Raw genomic sequence first — 25,646 nt, forward strand, 5'->3', positions numbered from 1 at the left:
CCGGTTCCCAAATCGTGGGTGGTACCAGCAGCCAAAATGAAAATGCCATGCCCTCTATGGGTTCGCCTCCAATCAAGGTTTGGTTGTTAAGAGAGTCAAGCGACTCCTATTTGTGCGATGCTGTGGGTTAAGGAATCTGTCCCTTCATCCAATGCCGCACATTATGCAGCGCCAGAGATCTCCTGCGAAATGGCATCCTTGAGGCTTGCAAGCTTAGTGCGCATCTTCAATAGCTTATCGAGGTCTTCTTGCGGTGGATCTCGGACCGATATCAATTCGTGGTGCAGAGTCTCGTATCTCTTGTAGTAAATCTCAAATTCCTGTGCCTTCTTCAAGACTGCCGGACTCACACGAGGTTTCTTGGTGGGTTGCACAACCTCCATGTCTCGCGGGTAGTCCTTACGCTTCTTAGTAACAGAGATTGTTCCATTCGAGACGACCCCATTCGTGCGTGATGCCTGCCGCCGGTTTTGGCTCTGGCTATCATCGTCGAAATCCGAAGCATTTGTAGGCGGCGAAGAAGCCAGGGGTGAGGATTTGGCCGGGGATGTGTTCTTGCTTTTGTATGATATATTCGAGGACGCAGTAACTCGCGAGTTCTGACTGGCATCCGAGGGGCGGTGCTTCAGCGAGGTCGTGTTGGATATTGCTTTCGGTGGTGCCTCCTTGGTCTTGTTTAGACGCTTGGCGAGCGGGGCCCCAGAGCTTGAGCTGCTATCTTCCTCTTCACGAGACCTCTTAGGCGCCGGTTTGGGAGTGCCCGTGGAGGATTTGGCAGGGGCAGCCTTTGGTGCTCGAACCACTGGCTTAGCCTTGGGCTTCGATACGGGGGCTGGCGATTCCTTGGGCTTTTCAAGGATCTTCTCGGCCAACTTCGTGATCGTCCGGTCCACAGTCTTCTCGGCGGGCTTCGGCTTCGTGGAGGCAGACAAGGGAACCTCATCTTCACTGCTTGAAGAATCTTGCACGAATTCGGCTGACAATACTTTCTTGGATCCAGCCTTGTCCGCCATTACTTTTGCTTTGCTTGGGGGCGCCGATTTCTTCGGCGGCGCTGGTTTCTTGGGGTTGTTCGAGAGTAGGCGCTTCGCTTGAGTTTCCCGATCCGCCGCCTTGGCCTTTGGTTTTGAGGCTACCGGTTGCGAGCTGGACCTGGCCATAGCCTCACCGCCCTTGGCCTTGGAACTTTCGTCGCTACTATTCTTGCCCGCCTCGTCTGTTTTGGGAGGTTTGGGCACAGGCGTAATATTCCCCTTTGCGAGCCGGTCTTGGAGTTTGCTTAGTACAATGCCCTTGCCCCGGTCGGCCTTCTTTAGCAGACGCTCCCACTCAGGAGCGGCAGAGCTGTAGCGTTGCTTGTCATATTGCTTGATAGCGTTATCGATCGCAGCTTGGCGCTCGTCCTGTGAGTCGTAGTCGTAGTTCCAGACGTCTAGCTCTTTCCAGAACTGTTTCTTGATGCTCCATTTGCCGTTGATAAGGTCGGCAACCCTACCAAGGACTTCTTTGAAATCAGACTCGGATCCACCCCATTTTGACTTCAGGTGTTCCGGGGTTTGGTCTCGTACGGCCAGCTCATGGACGATGACGCTCCGCTGTTCCTTGTTCTTCTCAAGCTTTTGTTGCGAGGCCGTGAAAGCTGGGTTGAGTGATGGTGACAACACGCCATTGGGGGCGGGACTCGTAGGTAATGATCTTGTCGTGCTGTTGGATGAATAGACCGACGACATGGCATTCTTGCCGGACGGCATTATCTTGGACGCCTTGCCTCCCTTGCTGCCCTTGGTACCCTTCTCGACCCGTATTGTGGATTGTACCGGCTTGATGGGTGTGAACTTCTTAAAGATCGACATTGTGGGATTTGGCAGCCTCTGGGCTTTACTGGCCGACTCGGAAGGATTTGTGAGGAATAGATCGTAGTCAAAAGAGCTGGGTGTCGGCTTGATGTCATGTTCCTGGTCGCCGTATCGCAAGCTCTGCAAGTAAGGTTGTTTAGCACTGATTTAGGGAGAGGCTATGTAGAAGGGCAACAAGAGCGATCTTGTTTCCAGGGCCATGGAGTAGCGAAATTCAAGCTTCAATCAGAAATATTGCGCGAGGACAATCGCCTAGCGAGAAGAGCGTGGGCGAACAACCGAACAATTACTTACCGGACTGTTTCCTAAGCACAGTTCGAGGTCCTGCCCATTTTGTACACATTTGATCATGTCCTCAATTACGTCGTCATTTAGTACAAGCCCGAAGGCTTGCATCGGTAAAGGATTGGAGGCGTTGGCTGGGCTCTCCAGCTGGAGGCCCGTATCGGGGATCGCGAGTGCCGGCATCTTGTGAGGTGAGCTCCGAGCTCAAGGGGGCAGAGAGTATTTGGCGAAAAAGCGATGTATAAAGCAAGCGATGTCGAGGATGGGGATACGAGGAGTCGGTTGTGGTTCGTTCGAGAAGAAAGACCTGCACCTGCACTGCACTCTGCACCCAACCTGACTATGGATAGTCCTGCGTACAATGGTCGATCTTGAATGCAGCTTGGTTACATGATCAGGCTGATGATGGCGGACTTGACTAGCAAAGTACAGCGAGCGAAGGAAGGAAAGCACTCGTTACTGAAAGCCAAGTTGAGGGAAGAACAGTAAGGGCTCGGTATTCAAACTAGAGTTGGTAGTAGGGGGAAGAGAAGAGCAAAGCAGAATACTGGCAGGCAGGTTGAAAGAGTACGAGCGAGCGAGAGGTTGTACGGGTCGGGTCCAGTCCCTTTGGGTCCAAGACTCAAGAGGAGAAAGGAAGTCAGCCCGGGGTGAGTGGATGGATGGATGGCCCATGGATCAATGGTGGATGGTGGATCAAGAGCGTGAGTTGAGTTGAGTTGAGTTGCATAGAACAAGTGGGTCGCCTAAGACAAAGTACTGTCCAGGTACACTTTGTAGTGGTTTGTTGCACAGAACGACTTTGCCAGTGCCCCCTGTCCCCCCCCTCCAGCACAAGAGAGAGAGAGCACGCCAAGGACAAGGGTCTTGGATGTACGGGAGCAGCAGGGCAGCAGGGCAGATGCAGAAGCAGTCAGTTATTGCCAGCAATAGGAAGAAAAAGAAGGACGCCTAATGTAGCTGTAAGGTGATGTATATACACTCTATGTATATATGTACGTACGTATGTATGTGTGTATGTATGTATGTATGTATGCAAAGCGGTCAAGCCAACATTCAGAATGAACCTTATTACGTAGTCTGATGTCGCTGCCGGGCGGCCGTTGTTGCTGTATTCGATGATCAGTCTAGCGGTCTTCCGCTGGTCTTTGTGAAGATTGCCTACCGGGCTTTGAGAAGATTATGAACTAATGTATCTCTTTGCTCTCGCCATGCTAACCTTGGCCTCCAAAGCTTGGTACACAAAGCGAAGCTCAGCAGGACGCCAGACCACTTGCGTTTCAACGATTAATGATGCTGAAGATCGCTACTTATATGTACCTGATATATACTAGCCACTGACTTCAGGTACCTGATTGCAGCAGGCGACGGAGTTGATTCGATTTGACCAAACCTCCTCAATCATATGGCCCTTTAAACGACCACCGACCCAGATGAGGGCAGTCGTTGTCACAGTCGTGGCTAGCGTGATGCAAGAGAAAAGACAAAGAGACAGGGGAGGGAGAGATGGGATTCTGCCATCCCCGAACAGGAACTGCCCGTTGAATCGTACCGCCCGGGCTGTGTTGTTTTCTTCCGCCCCATCGTTTCCAGTCCGCCAGCAGCCAGTCCCTTACCTAATACCATACTACGTGCGATACAACCTTAATAATGTGAAGACATCCCATCCCATCCCATATTGCCAGAACAGCACAACAGGTACACTATCGCAGCAACACAAAACACTCGTGGGAAACATGAATGTTGGAGAAGGGGCGATGGTCTGTATAGAAAAAGTAAGTACGTATAGAAGCCCTGACAACCTTAACCCGGTTTTACCGTTCTCTAGAAGGCGAAAAAGCAAGCCCAAAGCGCAATGATGCCCCGCCTACCGCCAGGTTATTAAATAAGTGAAACTTCCCCCTAATCAATTCAATCGTAAACTGCTTGCTTGCAGGCCAGGTGCGTGCCAGACACACCGAAGACGGCATGTGCTACACCTGCTTGCTATCAAAGAAGCGAACAAGTGTGACAGCGAATAGATAACAAGGACCAAGGAACCTCCTCCCAGTGATTACCTCATGGTCATCTTCAGTCATCTTCAGTCCTTTTCAGTCATCTGAAATGCGAGTGTCCCACTAAGCATCAGACAGCAAAGCCGCCCGCCCACCGCCTCCCTCCCCGACTAATCTATGTGTGAGGCAATGCCGTTGGTGGCATCCCCGGTCCGTCAGTAGTATCCGGATGGACTCCTCAACGGGACGTTGAGCGAATCAATTGACCGCTTCTTGAAGGCGTCCTGGCCAAAGACCACAATAAAGATGCAAGACCACTTTCGTCGGTTTGGGTATTCGAGGGGGAAATACTAAAAAGAAAAGCACACTCGCTTCCATCGGCTGCGCAATCCGGTCAGACAGTCCATCCAACAGACAGCGCAGCACAGCTACTGACGGATTAAGCCGGCCGGCCCACTTGACCATGTCGACTGGCCTTGTAGGTACTGCACACTCTCAGCTTTTCTCCCAGCAGCAGATAGACACTCAGCAGGCAGGCAAGGCCAGCCATCCCAGAGTACCTGACCAGTACTGCCACTACCACCGCCAGTTGACCATACTTGGGATTAGGCACTACGACTAGTGCCCGTAGCTTATGTACGAGAGAGGCTTCTTGTGGTCAGCAACTCGTGACTACCATGTCCAAGCCCATCAAGATCGTAAGCTTAACGGGCTGGGGCGAGAAGCAAGTTCCTTCCTGGAATGTATCCCGAGCGAAGGGCCGCAGTTTGGCAGGGACATAGGTGATGTGTTTCTGTATGCGTGCATGTTGCAATTCATCTATCTATGGCGGTTCACCAAGATATCATCTCGGCCGCCTTCAATCGTCAATTTGCGGCTGGTTTCTAGGTGTGCAAAACAAGAATCGTGATTGGTGGGTGTAATGCATAGCTAGGGCGAAGGCATAAATCAATCATAATATGTCAACCAACGAGGTGCCTGAAACATCTTTAAACCCTGGCAATTGATTTCAGTGTAAGAGAATCCACGGGACAAGAAGCTTGCCGTACAACGAAACGAGTCAAACCTTCACCAACATAACAACAAAGAAAGTCCTTGTCCCAGAAGTGAAGCTTGTTCAAAACCAGGGCTTTGTCGATATATCACTTGTAGGTGTTCGAACGGGTCTGCTTCTCGGCAGATTGTGAAATTACAAGCAGCTCGAGCAAAGTGACGACGGCCTACGTCGTCACATTATCTGAGGCAGGACTTCACAATGCCCGGTTCAACAGTCGAAGGATCTCATCTCCCGATTTTGATTGGGTTACGCAGGGTCTTTTCCTCCCCTCCACTTCCCTTCTCTACCCAGGTATGGATGGGTAAGCCTAGTCATCCCTAGCCAACGTCAACACACTGTAAAGTAGAGGAGCGCTACCTAATGAGTTGATGGGATCCTTTGGGTTCAACATTGCTTCATGTCCAACAACGCAAGGTTTGGTTAGAGCAGGAACCTTCGCTTCTTCAGGCCAGCCCCTGAAAGGCTGCTGTCGTACTCCATACATATAATTTGCACTCGGAAATGCACTGCATTACTGCGAATAGGGTATAGTGGCCGGCGGCCAAATAAGTTGCCAGTACAGAAGGCATTCTTATTAGTGTCTCATATGAGAATAATACATAGAAATGGGGTTTGCCCGTCATTTCTGGAGTCCCTGACAGGCGAGGGACGCAACGGCTCGGCGATCAACTAGTGAAAGCTATCGGATATACTAAACGGTCTTGCGCTCATCACTTACGCTCATTGTACGGGCAACGGCCCGCCCCAAGGCGGTGAAATGTCTCTCAACCTCTTCCTGTGAGATCAGGTGAGAGAAACGCGGCCTAGGGAGCTCACCAGCTGGTTGCCGTCTCTCCAATGCACATACAAACCGAATGGGTTGCACGATGTTTACCTAGGTATGAGCTGACATGAAGGGTTCCAAAGCCTCAAAGGCCCGACTGCTGCCAAACGTGAGCAGCTCGCAGGCCGATGACGCTTCCTGGGCCTTTTCTCGAATCGGGGTTACTAAAATAAATACCTACTAGAAAATAAGACGCGACCGATCCCCGTCTTGGATGGTGGATGGCACGGATGTATCGACAGCGTACCTGATGGCTGGGATCGAAGCCAGCAACTAACAGGCTACTTATTGCCTAGGGTCGTTAGTGGATGCGCCACGCTGGAAACCGTACCGCCTCTATTCAACGACCCATCCATGACAACTGAAGTCAAAAAGCACGCGCGCGCTCGCTCGCCCTCTCTCGTCTGCCCCGCCCTTCATCACGGACATGTACGGAGGGTTACTCTCGTACATGCTGGAAGAGTTGAAAATCGAAGGGGATGCCGTAGCCGTGCGTGCCTAAGCCTCCGCAGATCGCGCGCTGGCCTTGAATTCTATTAATGAATCCAATTCCATTACTCGTAACGCTCGGAAAGCATAGAGAGAGGACGCTCTTTCGGCAACTCGCAATCAGCAACCCCGAGGTGCTAGGTACATACATGCAAACGTCTCGCAGAATGAGTAGTTGGATGATACGATTCCTTCTGCATGGATCCATATGGGTTGGGTTGGGCCTCGCCCACGACCTGCAGAGTAGATCCGCCCGCCGTGGGGGCAGGCAAAAAGGTCCCCTTACTTCCCACCCACGGCGAGCCAGATGGGAATCTGCGGCGTGCTGCCTTCTGCTGCGAACGAACCTGAGCCTGAAGGGTCGACTCGACGGCCAGACAACGTGGACGGTGCAGGTGCCATAGCGACAAACGGTCCCATACACCGAAAAGGTCCCCACACACAATGGCCATTAACAAGTGGCACAGCGGAACGGAGCACATGCACGTTGACCGCGATGGATGCTGTTTAGGGGGGGTGGACAGCTATTGTCTTGCAGTGAAGCAAAAGTGCATCCCTGCCTATAAATCCCATTTCCTAAACCGAGCTGAAGAATAACCCAGGTAGCCGCCTTTGCCATGCCTTGGGATCTGCTTATGCGGTCGCAAGATGTCTTCCATTTGGCATACATACCTACAGCTTGCGCACGCCACAATCAACGTAGTCGAGTCTTCTGCTGACGGAAATGGAAGCCCGGCACGAACCACAGAAACTTGGTAGGGCGCACGTTGTACGACATGCCTTGCAGAAGGCGGCCTAATAGAACGCAGCCAGCCCCCGGTCAAGTCTTGCAATGTGATGATGTACGATGTACACAGGTGTGTGGGTTAGTTAGTCATGAGATATACTGCATGCCTTCTATTCCCTGTGCCCGAGCAAACGCCAATCGACGCACAAACACCTCGACGCCGGTTGTTTCTTTTTTCCCAAGCGCATCTAGAAACCCCATGCGAGCAGCTGCCGTTGCAGCAGCAGTCATGTATGTACGCTGCGGTACCCAAATAGTCAATAGTCGATCGATTTACCGAGCAGCAGACACACACCAGACACACACACACACACACACACGAGCGAGCGAGCTCCGGCCAGCCTATTTGGGACGGCGGTGCACGCTAGCATTGGCGGCGGCTACAGTTGTTTGTGTGTAGGGCAGGGACTTCGAAGTACGTGCGAACGGGGGACTGATGCTGCATCTGACTCGAACGAGTCGCGTATGTACCTCACAGACCCCTCCCCTCCATGCTGCCCAATGCTATGATATGCCATGTATGTACTCCATAAGATGCACCTATCTGGATCCGGAGACATGGGCTCTAGACTCCGGCGTGGACGGGAGGACAACCATACTTCGCGCCTACATGATCCGACTATGCTTGTGGGAGGAAAGAGACATCATATCCGTTTCTACACAGCTGCGGAGAGACAAGCCATATTGGTCTTGACTATCAGCCACATTATGAAGTCAGAGAGAGTGCGTGATTTCTGCACCTGGCCGTCGTTGGGCGGACCAAGCCGCCCAGAGAGCGAACTCCGTCAATAGCTACCTCATGGATGCATGTTGCGTGCAGTAGACGGTGTACGTGATGTGGGTCCAGACCATCCTTCCAAGTTGCATCATGAAGGCGAGCAAGCCGGAGGAGGGAGGCATTTTGGCAGGTTGCAACGGATAGTCAGTCCGAGGCCAAGTTGGAGCCGAGCCAGAGGCTAGCAGCAGCAGCAACAGAAGTGAACTTGTTGATGACGGCAAGTCATCCCAGGAACGTAATGTAATGATTGCTGTATTCGTCAGACTCCCACAGTAAATAAGAACCATTACTTTCCACGACAACGGGACGACTGAAGGAGATATACATGTACACATGCACTGTATCTACTAAAACTCCGTATCCCACAACAACTTGACTTACATACTGCACAACCTTCATCACCGTCCATCCGAAGTCAAAGTTGACCGCTACATGTTAGGGTTCCCTGGCGTTTCTGAGCTATTCTGAACTGGTTGTCTGTTTGAGTCAAAACTTGAAAGACATGCAGAGACCCTACCACAAAAGGCAATGCCATTCTCTATGTAACCACCTAGCAACGATCAGATAGCGATATAGAAGCCCATTGTTTTACGGAGTACATACTATTCCCGGGGAAAGAGACGAGGGGAAAGAGAGTGAGTGCTATTGCAGCAGCACCTTCAGGGAAACGTATTCGATCGTGATGGCATTTCCATCTCTCTCACATTAATGCTAACAAATCAGGGAGCGGGGTGGTGGGGTTGGTGATCATACCAACCTACTTTATTATTAATATATTTCGCTCTGCGCTGCTGCGCTTGTAGGTTTTTCGTACCTGTCTATATGTACTGTCGGGGTTAACTTCCTGGCTGGTTGGGGGTCCATCTTTGAAGCCCGAAGGAGTCTAAGGCGGGGCGGAATTCCCGTTCCTGGTTATGCAGGGATCATGCCGAAAGACTGGTCAATGCAAATCATCAATCAGATTCACGAGAGATCTCGCAAAGCTGCTGCTCTCAGAGGCACCTGGCATGTCGATGGGATTGGGCTTGCGATCAGGACTGGGAAATCTTGCCGTTATGCTCTTTCCTACGACTTTATTGTTTTTGAATCTGAAACACATGTCGGCGAACCCTTGGGAGACGAGAGACAATGTGGAATAGGCCAATTAAAATCAAGTGGATTGCTCTTGTTCTAATGGCAAGACAATATTGCCTTTAGTACCGGCAACATCTTTCTTCGCCATAGATAATATTTGCGTACTGATAGGAGGTTCCCGTAGCCTGGCACCAGGCAATTATTCCAGAACGATAACAGGTTGCCCATCCCTCGGACGAAACGAGCCGCAATTTCCACCGATCTAGCCTACTAGGCGACTGGTTTCAGATCTGAGCAAATGATGCCAAACGTAGTCGTAGATCTCCCAGATGGGGGAAGCGTTTGGCGAAAGCCCCAGGAGATCTTTCGACCAGATCCTTCTTGGCCGTCAGTACCTCAGGGTTGCACATATGTTTCACGCAAAACATGATAATATAAGTAGGCAATTTCCTTCCATTGGCCCCTGAGGAGAAGACGATTACATTACCGCCTTATGACCCGCGACTGTCGTTCAGTGAGCTGTATCCAGTTATAATTAAACACCGAGTACTCGCCCATCGCAGCGTTTCCCTGTAACGACACGCATCTAAATGTTGCCAATCCTGAACTCCATTAAGCCCGAATGACAGTTTACGAGCAGTCCATTCGAAACAACCGGCTCTACTGCGTCTTAAAGAGAAGGATTGCGCAATGGCCGAGATAGAAATAGATGAAGTGTTTGGTCTCTGTTGTACGGGTTAGCATGGCGAAGATGTGGTGGATCGCACGAGACCGTCAACGCACCGTGGGTAACGTAGCTTCCAAAGTTCCGTCCGACAATGCAGTGCCACGTCGGTCCTTTGCGGTCGTCGAACTACTCGGTGTTAGCGAAGAACGGGGGAACGGTGGTTCGAGGTATTGAGCATACGGTTCTCTTGATGTGCTGGGCGATATCCTTCTCGATGGTGAATTTACCCATGGCTTCCTGGGCTGTGAACATACGATATCAGCATGGAGAGTATCCGAGTAGATGAATGAAGTCCGATGTGACGTACCAACATCAATAGCCTCAGCTTGCATGTCGTCCGTCTATATTGACATTAGCACAAACCCTATGTAGCGAAACAACTTTTGTTTATTCGATTCGTGTAACCCACCATGTCTGCGGACTTGATAGTCGCTATTCTAATGGTCAGTAACTTCTATTGAACATCTACCGGGGTGGCAGAAGAAGCACCAACCTTCGAGCTTGTCGCGGCTCCCAGCAGGAGGGGGCGACATCTTTTCGTCGGACATGTTTGCGATTTCGGGCAGAGAAGGCAGAGGTGTATCGGGATAGGTGATCGCCCTATGCGAAAGCCACGGATTAGCACTAGGTCTCGAGAAATGTAGGCAGAATTGGCCGGGCTATAGATCAGGCGCTGAGTTGGTACTCACAAAAGTCGCGACGGCTATGTGGTTTCAGGGAGTGGATAAGGATGAAATGGTCTTCAAATGAGGGGGACGAAGGGTATTGTTGTTAGATCATGCGTGTCGCATGAAGGGCCACTGCTGCTGGGGGAAAAGATCGTGTCGTGTTGACCGCTTTGCTAAGTCACAATAGTTGTTTAGCTTGTCAAAGCGCTTGCGCCCGAGATCATCACAGACAAGGCGGTTGTTTCCAATCAAGGACCTAACGAGACAACAGGGGTTTGTTTGGATATTCAGCTTCAGTTCAACCTTATTCAGGCAGGCGGTAAGTCAACTCCTCCAGCCTTCCGTAGCCCACAGACCAATGCCGATCACCTAAGCTGGGCTGAGCTTTTGGAGGGGCAGCCGTTTTGACAGGACCCATATAGATAAGACTTGGCACGTGCCGATAAAAAAACGATAGCATTTTTTTTTTCCATCTTTAGGAAAACCGCTACTGATTCTCTACGTACTTACTTGCATGTCTCCCCAATGGGTTGAAAGTAGTTTTCCTGTCCTCTCTCTCATACTCTCCAACAATCTACTTTTATTCAATTGGATGAGGAGCTTTGAGTAGAGAGGAGAGAAGAGGTTTTTATTTATTTTCTTTACTACCATGGACATCTCTCGTGTCTTTGTGAGGGGGCTACCCCCAACTATCAATGAAGCCGACTTCCGCAAGCACTTTTCCAGAGGCCAGATTACGGACATCAAGATAATACCCAACCGTCGGCTGGGCTTTGTTGGATATGCCACACCTGAAGAGGCGAGGCTGGCTGTGAAGCTTTTCAACAAGTCCTTCATTCGGATGAGTAAGATCTCGGTCGAGCTTGCTAAGCCCGTGGACGATCCCTCCCTCCTCAAAGTCAAGCATAACAGCTACAACACCACACACCCAACTGCTGTAGCAACAAGGAGTGCACCCGAACTGGGCAACGAGAAGGGTTCAGAAGCTAATGAGAAGAAACGGAAACGAGATGTAGTGGATGAGTCAAATCCCAAATTCCAAGAGTATCTCAATGTCATGCAGCATGCGAAGAACTCGGCGAATTTGGTACACGGCATGGACGTCGATGGTGTGAATATCAACACTCCTTCAACTACTGCTGATCAGCCCAAGGTCGGTGGCGGTGAATCCGATGACGAGTACGAGGCTGTCCCGGAAAGGCCGGCCAAACGAACGTCACGCCAAACAGACAAAGCGGCCGGACCAGTACCTTCCCAGCCTCCCACGGCGAAGGAGATGCCCTTAGATACTGCACCTGTTCCCAATACCAACGACGGCTCCATGACACAAATGGATGTTGACGAGCCTAGCGAGGCAGTTGCGACAGCTGCACCTGCTACTGACGACGAGTGGCTGAGGAATAGGACCAACCGATTACTTGATTTGGTTGATGATGATGATATCAGTCCAGACACCATCGCTCCAGCACGATCTGAGCAACAAGAGCAAAGACGACCGCAGACAGAAGCCGCCCCTCCCCCTCACTTCCCTCTGCCGAAGATGATGAAGAGCCACAACCCAAACCAGAGCCCCAGGCAACTGGTGGCAAAGACACGTTGGAAACGATACGTGAATCACGCCGGCTTTTCTTGAGAAATATCGCCTACACCGCAACTGAAGACGATCTAAAGGCATATCTGGAGCCTTTCGGGGATATTGAGGAGGTAAGAACGCTTACATTTTTCTTTGCTCAATTTTCCTTTTCGCATGATGAACCTCTGATAGGGACAGCTTATACCTTATGGGTATTTGATGATATTCCTGGAGCCAGTATTTTAGTAGATGCTCTGGAGACTGATCGCCGAAAATCGTATTGTTACGTTGACACATTGCTGTTGGTTGTTCTTCATTCCCGCTAACGTCAAATATCGATCAGGTCCACATTCCAACAGAGCGCTCTTCTGCAAACAATAAGGGACTGGCGTTTGTCTCATTTGCAGAGTCCGATTCGGCTGTGAAGGCGTTCCAGGCCACTGATGGAGCAACATTTCAGGGAAGACTTCTCCACGTGCTTCCTGCTTCACGGAAGCGCGATCACAATCTTGATGAGTTTGCTTTGTCAAAGCTGCCGCTCAAGACTCAAGCCAAGATCCGTAAGAAGGCCCAGGCGTCTACTTCTAAGTTCAACTGGTCCACTTTATACATGAGCCAGGATGCGGTCAACACATCCGTGGCTGATCGTCTTGGTGTCTCCAAATCCGAACTTCTGGATCCTACTAGTGCAGATGCTGGCGTGAAGCAAGCGTTGGCCGAGGCATCGACGATTAATGATACCAAGGCCTACTTTCTCTCCCAGGGCATTGACTTGAACAGCTTCAAGTCAAGTCAGAGAGGCGACACGGTTATCTTGGTCAAAGGCTTTGCCTATGGCACATCTCCACAGGAGCTGCGAGATCTCTTTGAACAGCATGGACAGGTTCTCAAGGTGTTGATGCCTCCTACTGGTACTATTGCAATCGTACAATTCGCGCAAGCGAATGAGGGTAAGCAGGCGTTCGCGAAGCTCGCGTATCGTAGACTCAAAGACTCTATATTGTTTTTAGAGAAGGGCCCGAAAGTGCTGTTCACTGAGCAACAACAGTCCGAGAAAGCCGGTGGTGAATCGAACAAGGAGAAGCTCTCGGCCTCGGAGCTGCTTGATCGCACTGAAAACCCGGAGCCTGAAACCAGCACCTTGTTCATCAAGGGTCTCAACTTTGCCACAAGAACACCAGATTTGGTGGAATGTTTTGGCAAGTTGGACGGTTTCAGATCTGCGAATGTCAAGACAAAAACTGATGCCACGAGAGGAGTTCTTAGCATGGGCTTCGGCTTCATTGAGATGACAACCAAAGAAGCTGCCGAGGCGGCAATGAAGGCTATGGATGGCTATGAGTTGCAAGGCCACAAGCTTCAAGTGCGCCTGTCGCATCGGGGACACGATGCTGCCGAAGAGCAGCGACGAGCTGACAATGCTAAGAAATTGGCAAATCAACACAGTAAGATACTGATCAAGAACGTTCCCTTCCAAGCTACGAAGAAGGACATGAGGTCACTCTTTTCAAGCTATGGGCAGCTTCGGGCAGTCCGATTGCCCAAGAACATGAACTCGCGCTCGCGTGGTTACGCTTTCGTCGAATTCACAAGTCCGAGCGAAGCACAGAATGCGGTTGCAGCACTTCAGGATACCCATTTACTGGGAAGGAGACTGGTGATTCAATTCGCCGAAGCCGATGAGATCGATCCTGAAATGGAAATAGAAAGGATGCAAAAGAAGGTTGAGGGCCAGGTGAACAAGGTCCGTTTGCAGCAGCTCACCGGACAGGGACGTAAGAAGATCACACTTGAGGGCGAGGACGAGAACGGCGAAGTCTGAAGCAAGCGTGTCTATCCTTATGCATCTCTGGGCTAATTTTGTCGACCTTGCAAGGGCACGGCCACGCTCTTTACCTTTGGAGGGGTATGGTCTATTGCGTATTTATCCCTTGTACAGGGGGCTGAAGTCGGAAGCGGTTCCTTGAACCAGAATAACGGAATTGGCAAGGGCTGGCCCCTCGCGCGGGTCACATCCCATCCCACCCATCGCCCCCTCGCTCGCTCTCGCCATCTACTTGGGTACCTGTGTACCAAAAGTCCCAGACACTTGCTCAACTGTATGTGTACATCATCAAACCAGCATTCCCCTCCGCCGCCAGTATAGCGATCTGTCTCTTGACGGCCCGAGTTCGCACTGGCTGGTCGGCATCGCCAAATTGAGCATTCTTGGGTAAGACTGTTGTTGCCTCTTCTCTGATGACCTCCATCCTGGTCTTGTTACGTGCCAGCCGGAACAGCTCCCCCTCATAATTACTTGCTCTTCATCGTGGTGGCGCGTGTACTATTCGGAGCTTTCCTCAAGACTCCCTTGATAACTCCTGTGTGTGGGGTCGCTAGGGTGCGTGTTTGTTAGCAGGCAATAATTGCTATTTTCCTCGATAGCCTAAGTACTTAGGGAAGATCGAATCAAGTTGCCTACTTTGCAGTCCAGATCTCTTATAAGTTGCGTGGCGTTCTTCTCCCATACCTGAGATATGCTCGGGAACCCGACCTGGTTCATAACAATTAGTGACATCTTTGCCGCTGCCATTCCTTTCTACATATCTGATCTTGTTTCCCAGCGTTCTTGACGAGTCTCGAGGCATTCATCTGGATTCTCAGTTCTTTCATGAAGCATTCTTCTCGTCTTCTGGTGCTTGACCTACAACAAAGCCCCCTAATGGAGCACCGAAGACCGGCACTCACCCCTCAAAGGTATTCACCTAGCGGTGAATATCCATTCGACAATCATCACGAAGTAATACAGCCATCACGAACCCCTCTAGGAGAGTCCACAGGCAACGCTCAGCCGCAGAATATCGCTGCGTTGGCGTTGTGCCATCAGGCACCGCTGGCTCTCTCACCTCCAGTTCAACACATCCCGGCACCTCCTATTCTTCCAACGCAGTCCGTTACTTCAGCGTACGGGACTAGCTTGCGGGCTAGACGGTCGTTCCATCGAGATGTTTCGTTGCGGGAATCGTCGATGGCTCACTCAAGGGGTGGTCGGAATCCCATCTACGCGTGGAAGCACTTCCACGACTACCGTACCAAGGTGGCTCAAAAAGAAAGGGAGGGTGACGATCCGAAGTGGCCTATGTATCTCGAAGATGCGTTCCTTGACGGTAAGCCAACTCAAAGAATTGCTTTCAAGGAGAGGCATATGCTTGGACAAGAAGTGCTAACTTGGACACAAGCAATCCTTCTCGTCCCAATCATGGGCAGGCAGAAGTATAGTTCAAAGGGTACCCTATATGGGCGTAATATGTTAATCAGCGAATACCTATGGATATGCCACTGGGTCCTCTTCCCGCCAGGTCCCGGGGAGATAGTTCCCGCCGGCAAGGATCGTGAGAAGGGAGAAGGACGCCCGGCCCACCCAAAGTACCGCACACGAAAGCAGGTATCGAGCCACATCCAGGTATTGAAGGGGTTCTTCACGACACTTCCCGTTTGTGAGTGATCCTTCTACGAATAACCCTAAACTACCAACTCTATACTTGTGACTGACTGATGGCCTATGATTTCACAGTCCATTTCTTCTTCCCGCGCAAGAACGATGAGAAAGACGACGACCGGAGACCGCTGAAAGAAGAGGAAGGCGAAACCAAGTCATTTAAGAACAACCGCGTCCTCATTGCACTCGCCGAGGGCCGCCTGCCGGAGGAGCGGCCGAATTATGCTTACTTTGCCCGTCTCCTCGCGGCCGATTCGGAAGTGTTTCTCCGGCCGAAAACATGCCATATTTACACATCCCACTCTGAGCTCACCATGAGTGAGGACTGCAGAAAGGCCTTCACTGTTGATGGGGTGTGTCTACAAGCCGACACCTACGCCCCTGATGGCACCCGCCTCGAGTATCAGGGCGACTTCCCACATTTGGAAAAGAACAGCAACAAGAGCACCAAGCGTGATGTGCACCGAGGCGGTCGGGATGAGCCTCGGACCTACTTGCTCCATGAGTACACTGAGTCGCTCACCCAGACCGAGTCCAGCTCCGTCCGGGACATCTCGTCCAAGTGGGACCATCGGTTTCCTGAGCTCCGAGACAAACTGATGGGGGCCCTCGACGATACGCATCCATCGCATGAGCAAACGGCGCGCTGTGTCATGGGGCCCTGCGACATCATCCATATGGAGGTCGTCCTGGATCTGCACGGGACGAGCCATTTCCCTGTAGGTACCAACCTAGATGGGAGAGTCGAATTCACCATCAGCCGCCCGGAGCTTGCCAACCACATATGGCGTTCCTCAACTTCTGTAGTCAAGCCTCAGGAGCTGTACCTCGACGCATCAGAGCCTCCATTCTGGGACCATACAGACACATGTCGTCCTTCGCGACGCGGCAATGCTCGAGACACGATCGAGGTCGACTTCCCGGCTACGAGCTGGGCTAACACGTTTTGTCGGCTTGCCAAGTATGTCGCAGCGGAGCGAGAAAAGAAGCAACGTGAAAAGGCGGATAAGGGGAGCGACCCAAAGGCCAAGAGGGAAGGCGGCAGCGGCAGTAAGGGCTCGAAGCTCCCAACGCCATTCGACATGCTAGAGCAGATCGCCATGTACCAGGAGATATGGTCGGCACCCAATGACGGCTCGAGGGAACCCAATTGGACCCGTCGCTCCGTGGTGCTCTGGACCTTCTCGAATGTCCGCGATAAGGCCGAGGAGACCAAGGGCAAGCAGTCTTCCAAGGAGCCATCGAAGGTGCCGGCCGGCACAACCTGGCGATTCCTGTCGAAGCTGGACCCCATGTCCCAGTACCACCAGCAGAGGGCTTACTTGCCTGGTACGCCCAATGTCTCCAGGGACAGCATCATGTCGCCAGATCCGGGCTACCAGCACCACCTCGGCGCCGTGATGCATGAGAACTTTGGCTCCGCCTACGACGTAACGGGGCTCGCCCTTCCAAGCCAGCACCAGCAGCACGCCCACCTGGCCAACTTGAATATGCTTGACGGCTTCTCCCATGGCTTGGCAACGCCGCCTCCTACCGCCTGCCTCCCTTCCAACAGCTACGCCACGGCCCAAAGCAGTTGTTACGACACCGCCACTATCTCGAGCACCGACAGCCTGCAGTTACACCTCAGCTTCGCCTCCGACGGGTCCACGGGTGGCGCCGGAGCCGCAGACCCGACTGCCGACTCATTCCTGTCGGGTCTCGGCGTGCCCGTGAGCACGTCGTTCGTCGATGACTCCTGGCCGGCAACGGCCGGGGGTGTGTCCACAGCCGACTCTCTACAGGGCCTGGACGCACCCCACTGGGCTACAACGTCGTTCGATGGCAGTCAGCACCACGATACTGGCCTCGGCGGTTGGTCGATGAGTGCTGAGGACATGGCCTCAATGGACGGCCACGCATGGAACACAGCAAGTCACCAGCACCACCACGATGAATCGCGCGATGGTACCCCCTGGCACGAAGGGAAAGATACACTGTGGGCTGCGCAGAGCTCGACAAATCAGCAGGGAGGCTTGGCTGTGCCGAGTACGGGTTCCATGGACACCTGGGTAGTGGCACCTGGATCTACTAGTCACAATCAACACCGGTCGTGGGCAATTTCGCAGCAGCAACATCAAGCTATGACGGACGAACTCGGGAGGTCTATGTCAATTGGTAGCATGAGCAGTGCCGGTACTACCACGGGTAGTCTATGGGACGAACATCGTCTTGGGCAACAGCTGGAGACGCAGCAACAGCAACCTTCGCACGCAGACGACCAGCATTACCACCACTCGTTCTCTACGTCGGGAACGCCGACCGTCACAATTAAAGATGAGGATCAGCAGCAACAGCAACAAAGTCAGCATCAACCTCATGACATCTACGCTTCGCTAGACCAGCAGGATACCACCAATAATACCACGAGAGGTCGCAAACGCACACGGGACCCAGATGACGGCGAGAGCAGCTGTAGCGGGCGGAGCAACCGCAGCGCCTCCGGCTACGGCAACAACGAGTACGATGAAGATGGTAGCAACAGCTACGCCATGCATGCATCTATGCGCAGGAAGCTAGCGCACCGCCCCGCGGCGGCTGCTGTCATGGTCCAGGATGAGGACCATGCCCATCACCACCATCAAAATGCACCTTTGCCCCCCTTCATGTCATAGGGATACATAAACGCTTGGCTAGGCTTTTCCCGGAATAGGGAGGGTCACATTCACCGCAGCTATGCTAGGGTGCGTCACGGTCGCCATCGACGAGCCGACATTCACGCTCGTCCGGCGACTTCCACTGTCTGCCGGCTACGCATACCCTTGCGTCATACGAGACAGGATGAGTAGGCACGCAAGCAAGCAAACAGGAAGCGAGGAGACTCGAAGAGCGATATCCTTGGTGTACTTGCATAAGCGATATCCTTGGTGTACTTGCATAAGCGAGAAGCTACAGGGAAGGCGTATGTGCGTCTCTTCTCCAGGTGTACGAAGTCGTTACTTAGGCGTTCGAAGGGATCGACGGATGGTACACTCATGGCCAGGTTCAGGGGTTCACGGTATGATACTTACTTTTGACTGCTCGGCATCTGGACGCATACATGGATAGGCAATAGGGGCTGGGCAATGCTAGGGGATGGGGAAGGATCCTTCAACTTCCTCCTGTGCGAGTCCTCCAGCGAATCATGTGGCGTCAATTGGAATGGGAAATGCGTGGGGGGCTCATTGACATTGGATCATGATGTTACCTGGGATCTATTTCGAACTCACTTCTCTCCTCTCGTTCATCCACTTTTTTACTACTTACCCGGGCCGGGGGCAAGGGTTATGTTCTTTTTCTACTGCTAACGATGTACTTATACGTGGATTGGTGCATGTTGTTAATCCCGGGGCGGCGTTTGTTTGCTATCCAGACCTAGGTGAAGGCGATGACGGAGTTGGGGTCGAAAAGGCTATACCGAAGGAGTGGGTGGGGAGGCGTTTGTGCTTATGTTGGTTACATTTTGAGTATAAAGTAGTTTTCTTCCCGGCCTGGTCGTGAGCCCACCGAAGAAGAATGTACGAGTTTATTCCTGTCGTCGCTTAGGGGACCTTCAGAGGGGTTCGGGGATTTGGTTCTCATGCAACGTCTCTCACTCTCTTTCTCTCACGTCTCTCTTTCTCTCATACGATCTGTTTCACCCGGTCACTAGACAAAAAACACAAGGATGGTGCTGATTTCTCCGGCTATACAAGCATGTTACCTTATGAATGATCAACCAAGTTTGACGAACACGCGGGAACTCTTCATACATTCCAACGCAGCCAGATCATAACACTCTCCAACTTACGTACCGCCCAACATCACCATGACAGGAGCCTCATCCCCTCTCTGCTTTTATTGTCATTTGGCCAGGGTTCTCTTGGGATAGATTAGTATCTCTCGTCCATTCATCAGGAAAGAGGTGGGATGTAACGTCCAGCTCGTTGACCAAGAGGCTGAGCTGCAGGCAGGCTCGGGTGCAATACACCTGCATGCCGCGAGCTTCGATCATTAAGCATGACCGTTTGTTTGTTCGACAGTCGACGCCATCATCCCTCGGTACGTCTCGTTGCCCAAGCTTCATTCATTCGCCAAGTATGCAGGTGTAGTTGTGTGCACTATGACACAGGTCTGGGGCATGGTACCTCCTCGTGGACGGGCTCGCCACGAGTGACCGGCCACGGACGGACGGTGGTAGGCGCTCTACTCGGTACATATGTCGCCATCGCTAGGAAATCTTCCGATAATTCCGTCAGAATCATTCATCCCTTGCGCAAGTTCAATGCTACCATGCACGATGGGGTCCACCAACTTGCACAATCTCAACGACTATGTAATGTAGGTCAAGACACAAGGACTCTTGGCAGCGTTGTGTTACCCCGTTTGGGAGGATCTGCGAAACAATTGGCGCCAGGCCAGAATCCCTTGTGCAAATCTCTCTTTTGCCCTCTTTCTTCGTCGTCCTATTGCTCCTTGTGCTTGTGTGGACGGTGTTCGTATCGGGCCCGGCGCCCCACGCAAATCGTCTCAAGTCTTTTCGTTTCTGGTTTCACGCCGGATAAGGTTACGTTGGACAAGGGGGGCGGGCATATGACAAATGACAAATGCAACTTATTGGACATGTCGTATCGTGCCTTTCGGTCCGTCGGTCGGCTTGATTGGCGCTGAGAACCGCGCGCCGAGCAGGAGAGAGCAGTTGTCTAGGCACTCGATATCAAGCCGTTACTCCGCCCACCTCTGTATTTCGAGCCATTGCCTATCCAAGCCCTGTTGTTGACTGCATCATCTACCGTATTTCCTTGGGACCGGGCTTTTGTCTTCGAAGATCCACCGAGATCAGCAATCTGGAATGGAGACACCGGACGATTTTTCCCTCCTCAATCTGGGGAAAGCCTCCAGCATGCTAAGCCTGGGTGAAACAAGAAGTGCAGCAGGAAACATCAGACGAAGAATCCGCGGCCATCCAAGCCGAAAACTCCACTTCGTGACAGAGCAACAATTTGCCGTGAATGCAACATCGATAAGTGGGAATCGGATTTCCCAATTCAGTAATACTATCGCATCGGCCAAAGTGAGGCAGACTATGAGGTCCTCTTGTTGGGCACCACCTTGGCAATGTTTTCATCTCTTGTTGGTAATCACAAATCAGGATGTTCGTTGCTAGTAGAATAACTCCCGACGGACTGGCTCAAGAGTCGACATGCCAAAGACTCACTCGCGTCTATCATATTACTTCAAATTCCACGTGTGCGACTTGGCCGATCATTTGTCGTTGGCGTATCTGTCCCATCAAATAAGATAAAAACATTTGTTTCTGTGGCATTGCCAAAAGGCCAAGATAACACCCCAGGTTCATGCTTATCAAGGATCACCTTATCACCCCCATCGGATGAACCCAGCATAAGTATGTACATATGCAAGTATGCAAGAAGCAAACAATTGCACAAGTATGTAGATGGCCCCAGAGCAGATCAGAGCAAATTCTGGTCTGGGCTGGACGGCGGCAGACCGGCTACTGGACCGGCTTCCTGCTTCTTCTTTGCTCTCTCCTCTCACGTACCAAGTAGCGCGTGGGCGAGTAGGATCGTAGAATGGTCTGCGCTTCATCCCAGGGAACCGCTCCACAAGACGGCCGCTAGACAAGACGTGCGGCGGCGCCAATTTGTCTCGTACGAATCCCACATATATCGATGGCCAGACCGACTCCTGACTCCTAGAAATAGATGCACGGCGGCAAAGGGACGAGATGGCGCTCTGCGAGACTGGAGGGGCCAGAGAGATAAAGATAGATTGGACATATCCGGGATTGAAGTCTACTTGCCCTGCCAAGACGGCGACAACAGAACCAACCAGAGCGTGATAACCGCCTGCGGGCCGCCATACCTGCTGCACTGCGGCTAAGCCATTTTGTTCCCGTACCGAGGTAGATTCGGGCGGTCGTCGGCGCGAAAGAAGAAGAAAAAAAGCAGTCATGGGTAGATTCAGGATAAGGTATCGTCAGTCTACCGGCATCTAACATGAGATTCAGTAGCACGACGGTCAAACGACAGCTCTGGCAACTGGGACTCGAAGTAAATTAAACGGTCTCAAGAAGTGGCTAGCTGCCGCAGAGTGGTTGGTGGTTGATGCTGCGCTGCAGCCATTCAGTCGCCCCTTGGCCAGTAGCAAGTGGTCTCCGGGGGCGTTACGGCGAACAAATACAAGCCCGCATTGACTGGATGGCGATGGCCAGAAAAGGGAAAAGGTGCAAGGGAGAAACATCCAAGTGGGGCAGGTGGGGTGGGCAAGAAGAGCCTCCTTCTGTTCGAGAATATGCAGGCTAAAAGGTATCTGGCCCGCCAGTTTGATAGGCTGTGGACGGCTGTGGTACCTCGCACTCAGGAAAGGCAGTCTTCGCTTAGCCGCCGCCAGTTGCCCCGTGCTTCATGATCTCGAATTATGCCCTCGATGATACATGCGTTCTAGCCTAAACAAGCCTTGGAGCCGCCCATAGTGACGGGATCGACCTTTATGTCTGTATGTATCTAGGTATGCATGCATGTATGTCTGTACTCCCCGTCTCGCGTTGCCGCCGCCCACAACTCTCCCACTCCACTTGGCGGAGCACGAGCAACGACCTCCTCCGACTTTGCGCCTCTCTTGTTCTGTAAGAAGCACAGAGGCTCGAGGCGACTCGTCCCTTCGCAGCCGCATGAATCTCCATCACCCCCTGGACAAGCTCTGTCCTCTGTTCCCCAGAAGAATAGACTAGAAACAATCTCGTCCAGTCGCCTCCATCGTCGTCCGATATCCTAATGCAACCCGGGCAGGGGCTGTCCCACACCACCACGTCTCTGACAGTTCTCACCATGCCAATCTTGTCTTTTCCCCGTCCCGCGGCTGAGAGAGGCCAGAAAGGCCAGAATATGTGGCTAAATAAGGCCCATAACTCCATAACCTAATGTATGCCCTTCATCATGGGTGTTTGACCTGGGAGTGGGATCTGAGTCCCCGCCTCGGGATAATTGGGTAGGAATCGAGAACTCTGCGCGTGTAAATCACAAAGAGGGGCCTGCAAGCAGAGTCATTTCCGCCTGGTCGTAGTAGGGCTCCTCCCGTACAGGAATACAACACTGTAATACCAAAGGGCCATTCATCATATTGACCGGGCCAGACTCATATCGTCTGGGCATATGAGTAGAAAGACCTCACCTGGCCTCAAAACAAAGAAACATCCTATCTCTCACCTTCTTCCTCATCTGCCACAGCTCCCAGGCTCCAACATCTTCCGTCCGTCTTTGTGTGCAACGGTCACCCGCCTCCCATCTGGACCCTCTGGACCTCGATACCTCGACACCTCACGGCCTCCTTCACCGCGCCCTCACTTTGTTCTCACGGCCAGGCCACCCACCTCGATTGTTCACCAGCTACGGTCTTTGTCACGCCACTTCTCGCAAAGATGCTGTAATCGAACAAAGGATCTCTCCAACTATTTCTCTTCGTGACTCAGCTTGGCCTGACTTAGAACGCTGTGCGTGTTATTCGCTGGACGTCATTCTTTCCCATTTAATTCTGGTTTGCACCTAATACGCTGCTGCACTCCCTATTGTTGGATTCCTTCTCTTTCCATTACAAAGAAACCCAATACAATCAACACAAGACAAGAAAAAATAAACAAAGCATTCTCTACGAAAAGTGGTCAACACAAACAAATTCACATCTCCACGCCCGTATTTATTTTCGGCTACGACTTCGATCTTGAGGAGGAATCGCCGAGGCTACTCTACCCATTCGATTCTCTTCCTCGGGTATTCAACACTTCCGCATTTCTTTCTCGCCGGCGAGATCTTTTTCTTCCGACTTACATCTGAAACCAAACTTTTGACACCAATCCCTCATTCACCAAGACAAGTCCTGGTCTGAGTCGGCATTGTCAATATGTCTCTCATCAACCTCTCTCAAGTTCTGGTGCTGCTCACCTTGATTCAAGCTGCCGTCAGCCACTCCTGGATCGAGCAAGTCTTCCGACTCAACTCGGATGGCTCCTTTGCTGACAAGCCCGGCTACGCCCTTGGCTACATGCCGCGCGGTGCTCCTGGCTTCAGTGACCTCAACGTACAGAACAAGATCCTAGAGCAAACATCAGACACTCCTGTCTGTCGCACGGATTTCCCTCATGGAAACTACTACAACTCCAGCTTCGGCCCTCTTCAGGCTGCCGCTGGCGACTTTGTCGCTCTGTCATACCAAGAGAATGGCCATGTAACTGACCCTGAACTCACTTCGCGCCCCTACAGAGGTGGCCTCACCTACGTGTACGGTACCCTGCGGCAGAACCCTGGCGACAAGCTGAATGATGTTCAGCAATGGAACGCCGACCAATCTGGAGGCAATAAGAAGGGCAGGCTTCTAGCAACTCACTATTATGACGACGGCCAATGTTACCAGGACAGGGGCCCTATTGACGGTCCCAATTTCCCCGTCTATGTGGAGCGTCATAACAAGTACGGAGTTGATGAGCTCTTCTGCCAGACAGACGTACAGCTGCCCCAAGACTTGCCGGCATCCGGCATCTACACCATGTACTGGGTGTGGACATGGCCCCAAAAGCCAAACGAGATCGGCACGGTTAACGAGACGTACACCAGCTGTATCGAGATCAACCTCGGAGCTGCCAAGGGCAAGACCAGCACCGCCAAGCATGGTATCAAGTTCGCTAAGCAGGGTGCCATGAAGAATAACAACATGGCCATCCCATCGCAGGTCGATCGCATGATTGAAGCTGCTGCCCTCGGTACTGGCACAGCCTCTCCCCCTGCTTACACTGGTCCTACCGCCAGCGGTGGCAATGGCCCCGTTGCTCCTGCTCCCACCCCCCACTGGCAACGAGTCTTATCTTCCCTCTCCTACTGGCAGCAATGGCATCAAGACAGTGACTGTTACGGCCGCTCCCATTACCGTGACCCATTACAAGACGGTCACGGCTGGTGCTGGCAGCCAACAAACAAGCCACGCCACTGCCTCGACGCTTCATACTTCTGTCAAGGCCGGAAGCTCTGCTGCTGCACCGACAAGCAATGCACCCGTCATGTCCGTCACGCCCTTCTTGAAGGTCCGTGCTACTGGCAAGGCCCGAAGGGATGCCACGGCCCAGTAAAGGCTCCTCGTGCCTACCTTTCACCTACACCGTACTATTTTTCAGCAGTACATCTTCTTCACTTTCTTTGTTCATACTTTTTCAAGAGGGGACTTTTCACAAAGGTTCTAAGAGATACACACTGCACGAATAGAGCGAGGCGACGATTGGTCACCGGGGAAAAGCCCAAGGTCTTCTTCACCACTTGGTAAGACCTGTTGGCATAACGACAATGATTTGGCACGACAAGGATAAGGATACATGATGAGGGCCTGGAAGGCACATCGGAAGGCGTTTCATTCGAGGGGAAGGGGAAAAGATACCCATTTTTGCTTTTAAGAACGGTTCATTGCATCGCATTGGTTTGTCTTGCACAAGGAGGAAATCGGCGTTCGGAAACCGGACAGTACATAGTTGACGGTTGCACCATTGTGCAATGCGTATACAATTAGTTGGTTGAGCTAGCCTCAGCCATCCAGTTCAATGGAAATATAAGGAAATTTCTGTATTTGTTTGCCCTCTTCCTGTGATTATTGCGTGCTCATAATTTCAGGGTACATTAACACCATCCCGTCCATCATCCGTAGCACCTTGGCGGCTCACCCAATTCCGTATCCTTCTGAGCTGCTTGCCAAGGCACGGCCGGCTGGTAGTAACGTTGCTGGCGTGGCGTATTCTTGGCGGTTGAACGAAGCTCTCCGAGTTCACGGTGACTGGCTCCCCTCAGCCATCCAGATCTGCTTATTCGGAATACTCGATTCGATGCCTAGTATCAAAGTAGGTACCACCTCCCCTTCGTCTGAAAAGCACACTTGAGGGTCGGGCCAACTATCTTGTTGATTATGTTGACTGAACTTAGAAGATCACATGAGTATAGAATCGGCACACCCACCCGTCTCGCCTGCTTGCCAATGCAACTTACTTGACTTACACTAAACGAGG

At 52.0% G+C, this 25,646-nt stretch overlaps 5 protein-coding genes across 5 annotated transcripts; 3 read left to right on the forward strand and 2 right to left on the reverse strand.

Annotated features, from left to right (window-relative positions):
- Nucleotides 1-161: 161 nt before the first annotated feature.
- Nucleotides 162-2,324, reverse strand: PG998_010892 (uncharacterized protein; the record flags this gene model as incomplete). The annotated part of the gene is made up of 2 exons (XM_066877708.1): nt 162-1,976; nt 2,151-2,324. The coding sequence occupies 2 exons, from the start codon at nt 2,322-2,324 to the stop codon at nt 162-164; spliced, it is 1,989 nt and encodes a 662-aa protein (XP_066726762.1).
- A 7,479-nt stretch (nt 2,325-9,803) lies between these two features.
- Nucleotides 9,804-10,418, reverse strand: PG998_010893 (dynein light chain; the record flags this gene model as incomplete). Its single annotated transcript, XM_066877709.1, has 6 exons — nt 9,804-9,868; nt 9,927-9,996; nt 10,051-10,112; nt 10,178-10,211; nt 10,280-10,302; nt 10,364-10,418. 6 exons carry the CDS (start codon nt 10,416-10,418, stop codon nt 9,804-9,806), a joined length of 309 nt encoding a protein of 102 aa, XP_066726763.1.
- A 769-nt stretch (nt 10,419-11,187) lies between these two features.
- Nucleotides 11,188-13,933, forward strand: PG998_010894 (Multiple RNA-binding domain-containing protein 1; the record flags this gene model as incomplete). The annotated part of the gene is made up of 3 exons (XM_066877710.1): nt 11,188-12,147; nt 12,210-12,242; nt 12,455-13,933. The coding sequence occupies 3 exons, from the start codon at nt 11,188-11,190 to the stop codon at nt 13,931-13,933; spliced, it is 2,472 nt and encodes an 823-aa protein (XP_066726764.1).
- A 3,818-nt stretch (nt 13,934-17,751) lies between these two features.
- PG998_010895 (uncharacterized protein) lies at nt 17,752-18,243 on the forward strand (the record flags this gene model as incomplete). The annotated part of the gene is made up of 1 exon (XM_066877711.1): nt 17,752-18,243. The coding sequence occupies one exon, from the start codon at nt 17,752-17,754 to the stop codon at nt 18,241-18,243; it is 492 nt and encodes a 163-aa protein (XP_066726765.1).
- Nucleotides 18,244-23,506: 5,263 nt separating this feature from the next.
- PG998_010896 (uncharacterized protein) lies at nt 23,507-24,725 on the forward strand (the record flags this gene model as incomplete). The annotated part of the gene is made up of 2 exons (XM_066877712.1): nt 23,507-24,410; nt 24,502-24,725. 2 exons carry the CDS (start codon nt 23,507-23,509, stop codon nt 24,723-24,725), a joined length of 1,128 nt encoding a protein of 375 aa, XP_066726766.1.
- Nucleotides 24,726-25,646: the final 921 nt, after the last annotated feature.

The sequence above is a fragment of the Apiospora kogelbergensis genome (assembly GCF_038363985.1).
Source record: "Apiospora kogelbergensis strain CBS 113332 chromosome Unknown utg000007l_segment0_segment0, whole genome shotgun sequence".
In the NCBI taxonomy this organism is placed as follows: Eukaryota; Fungi; Ascomycota; class Sordariomycetes; order Amphisphaeriales; family Apiosporaceae; genus Apiospora; species Apiospora kogelbergensis.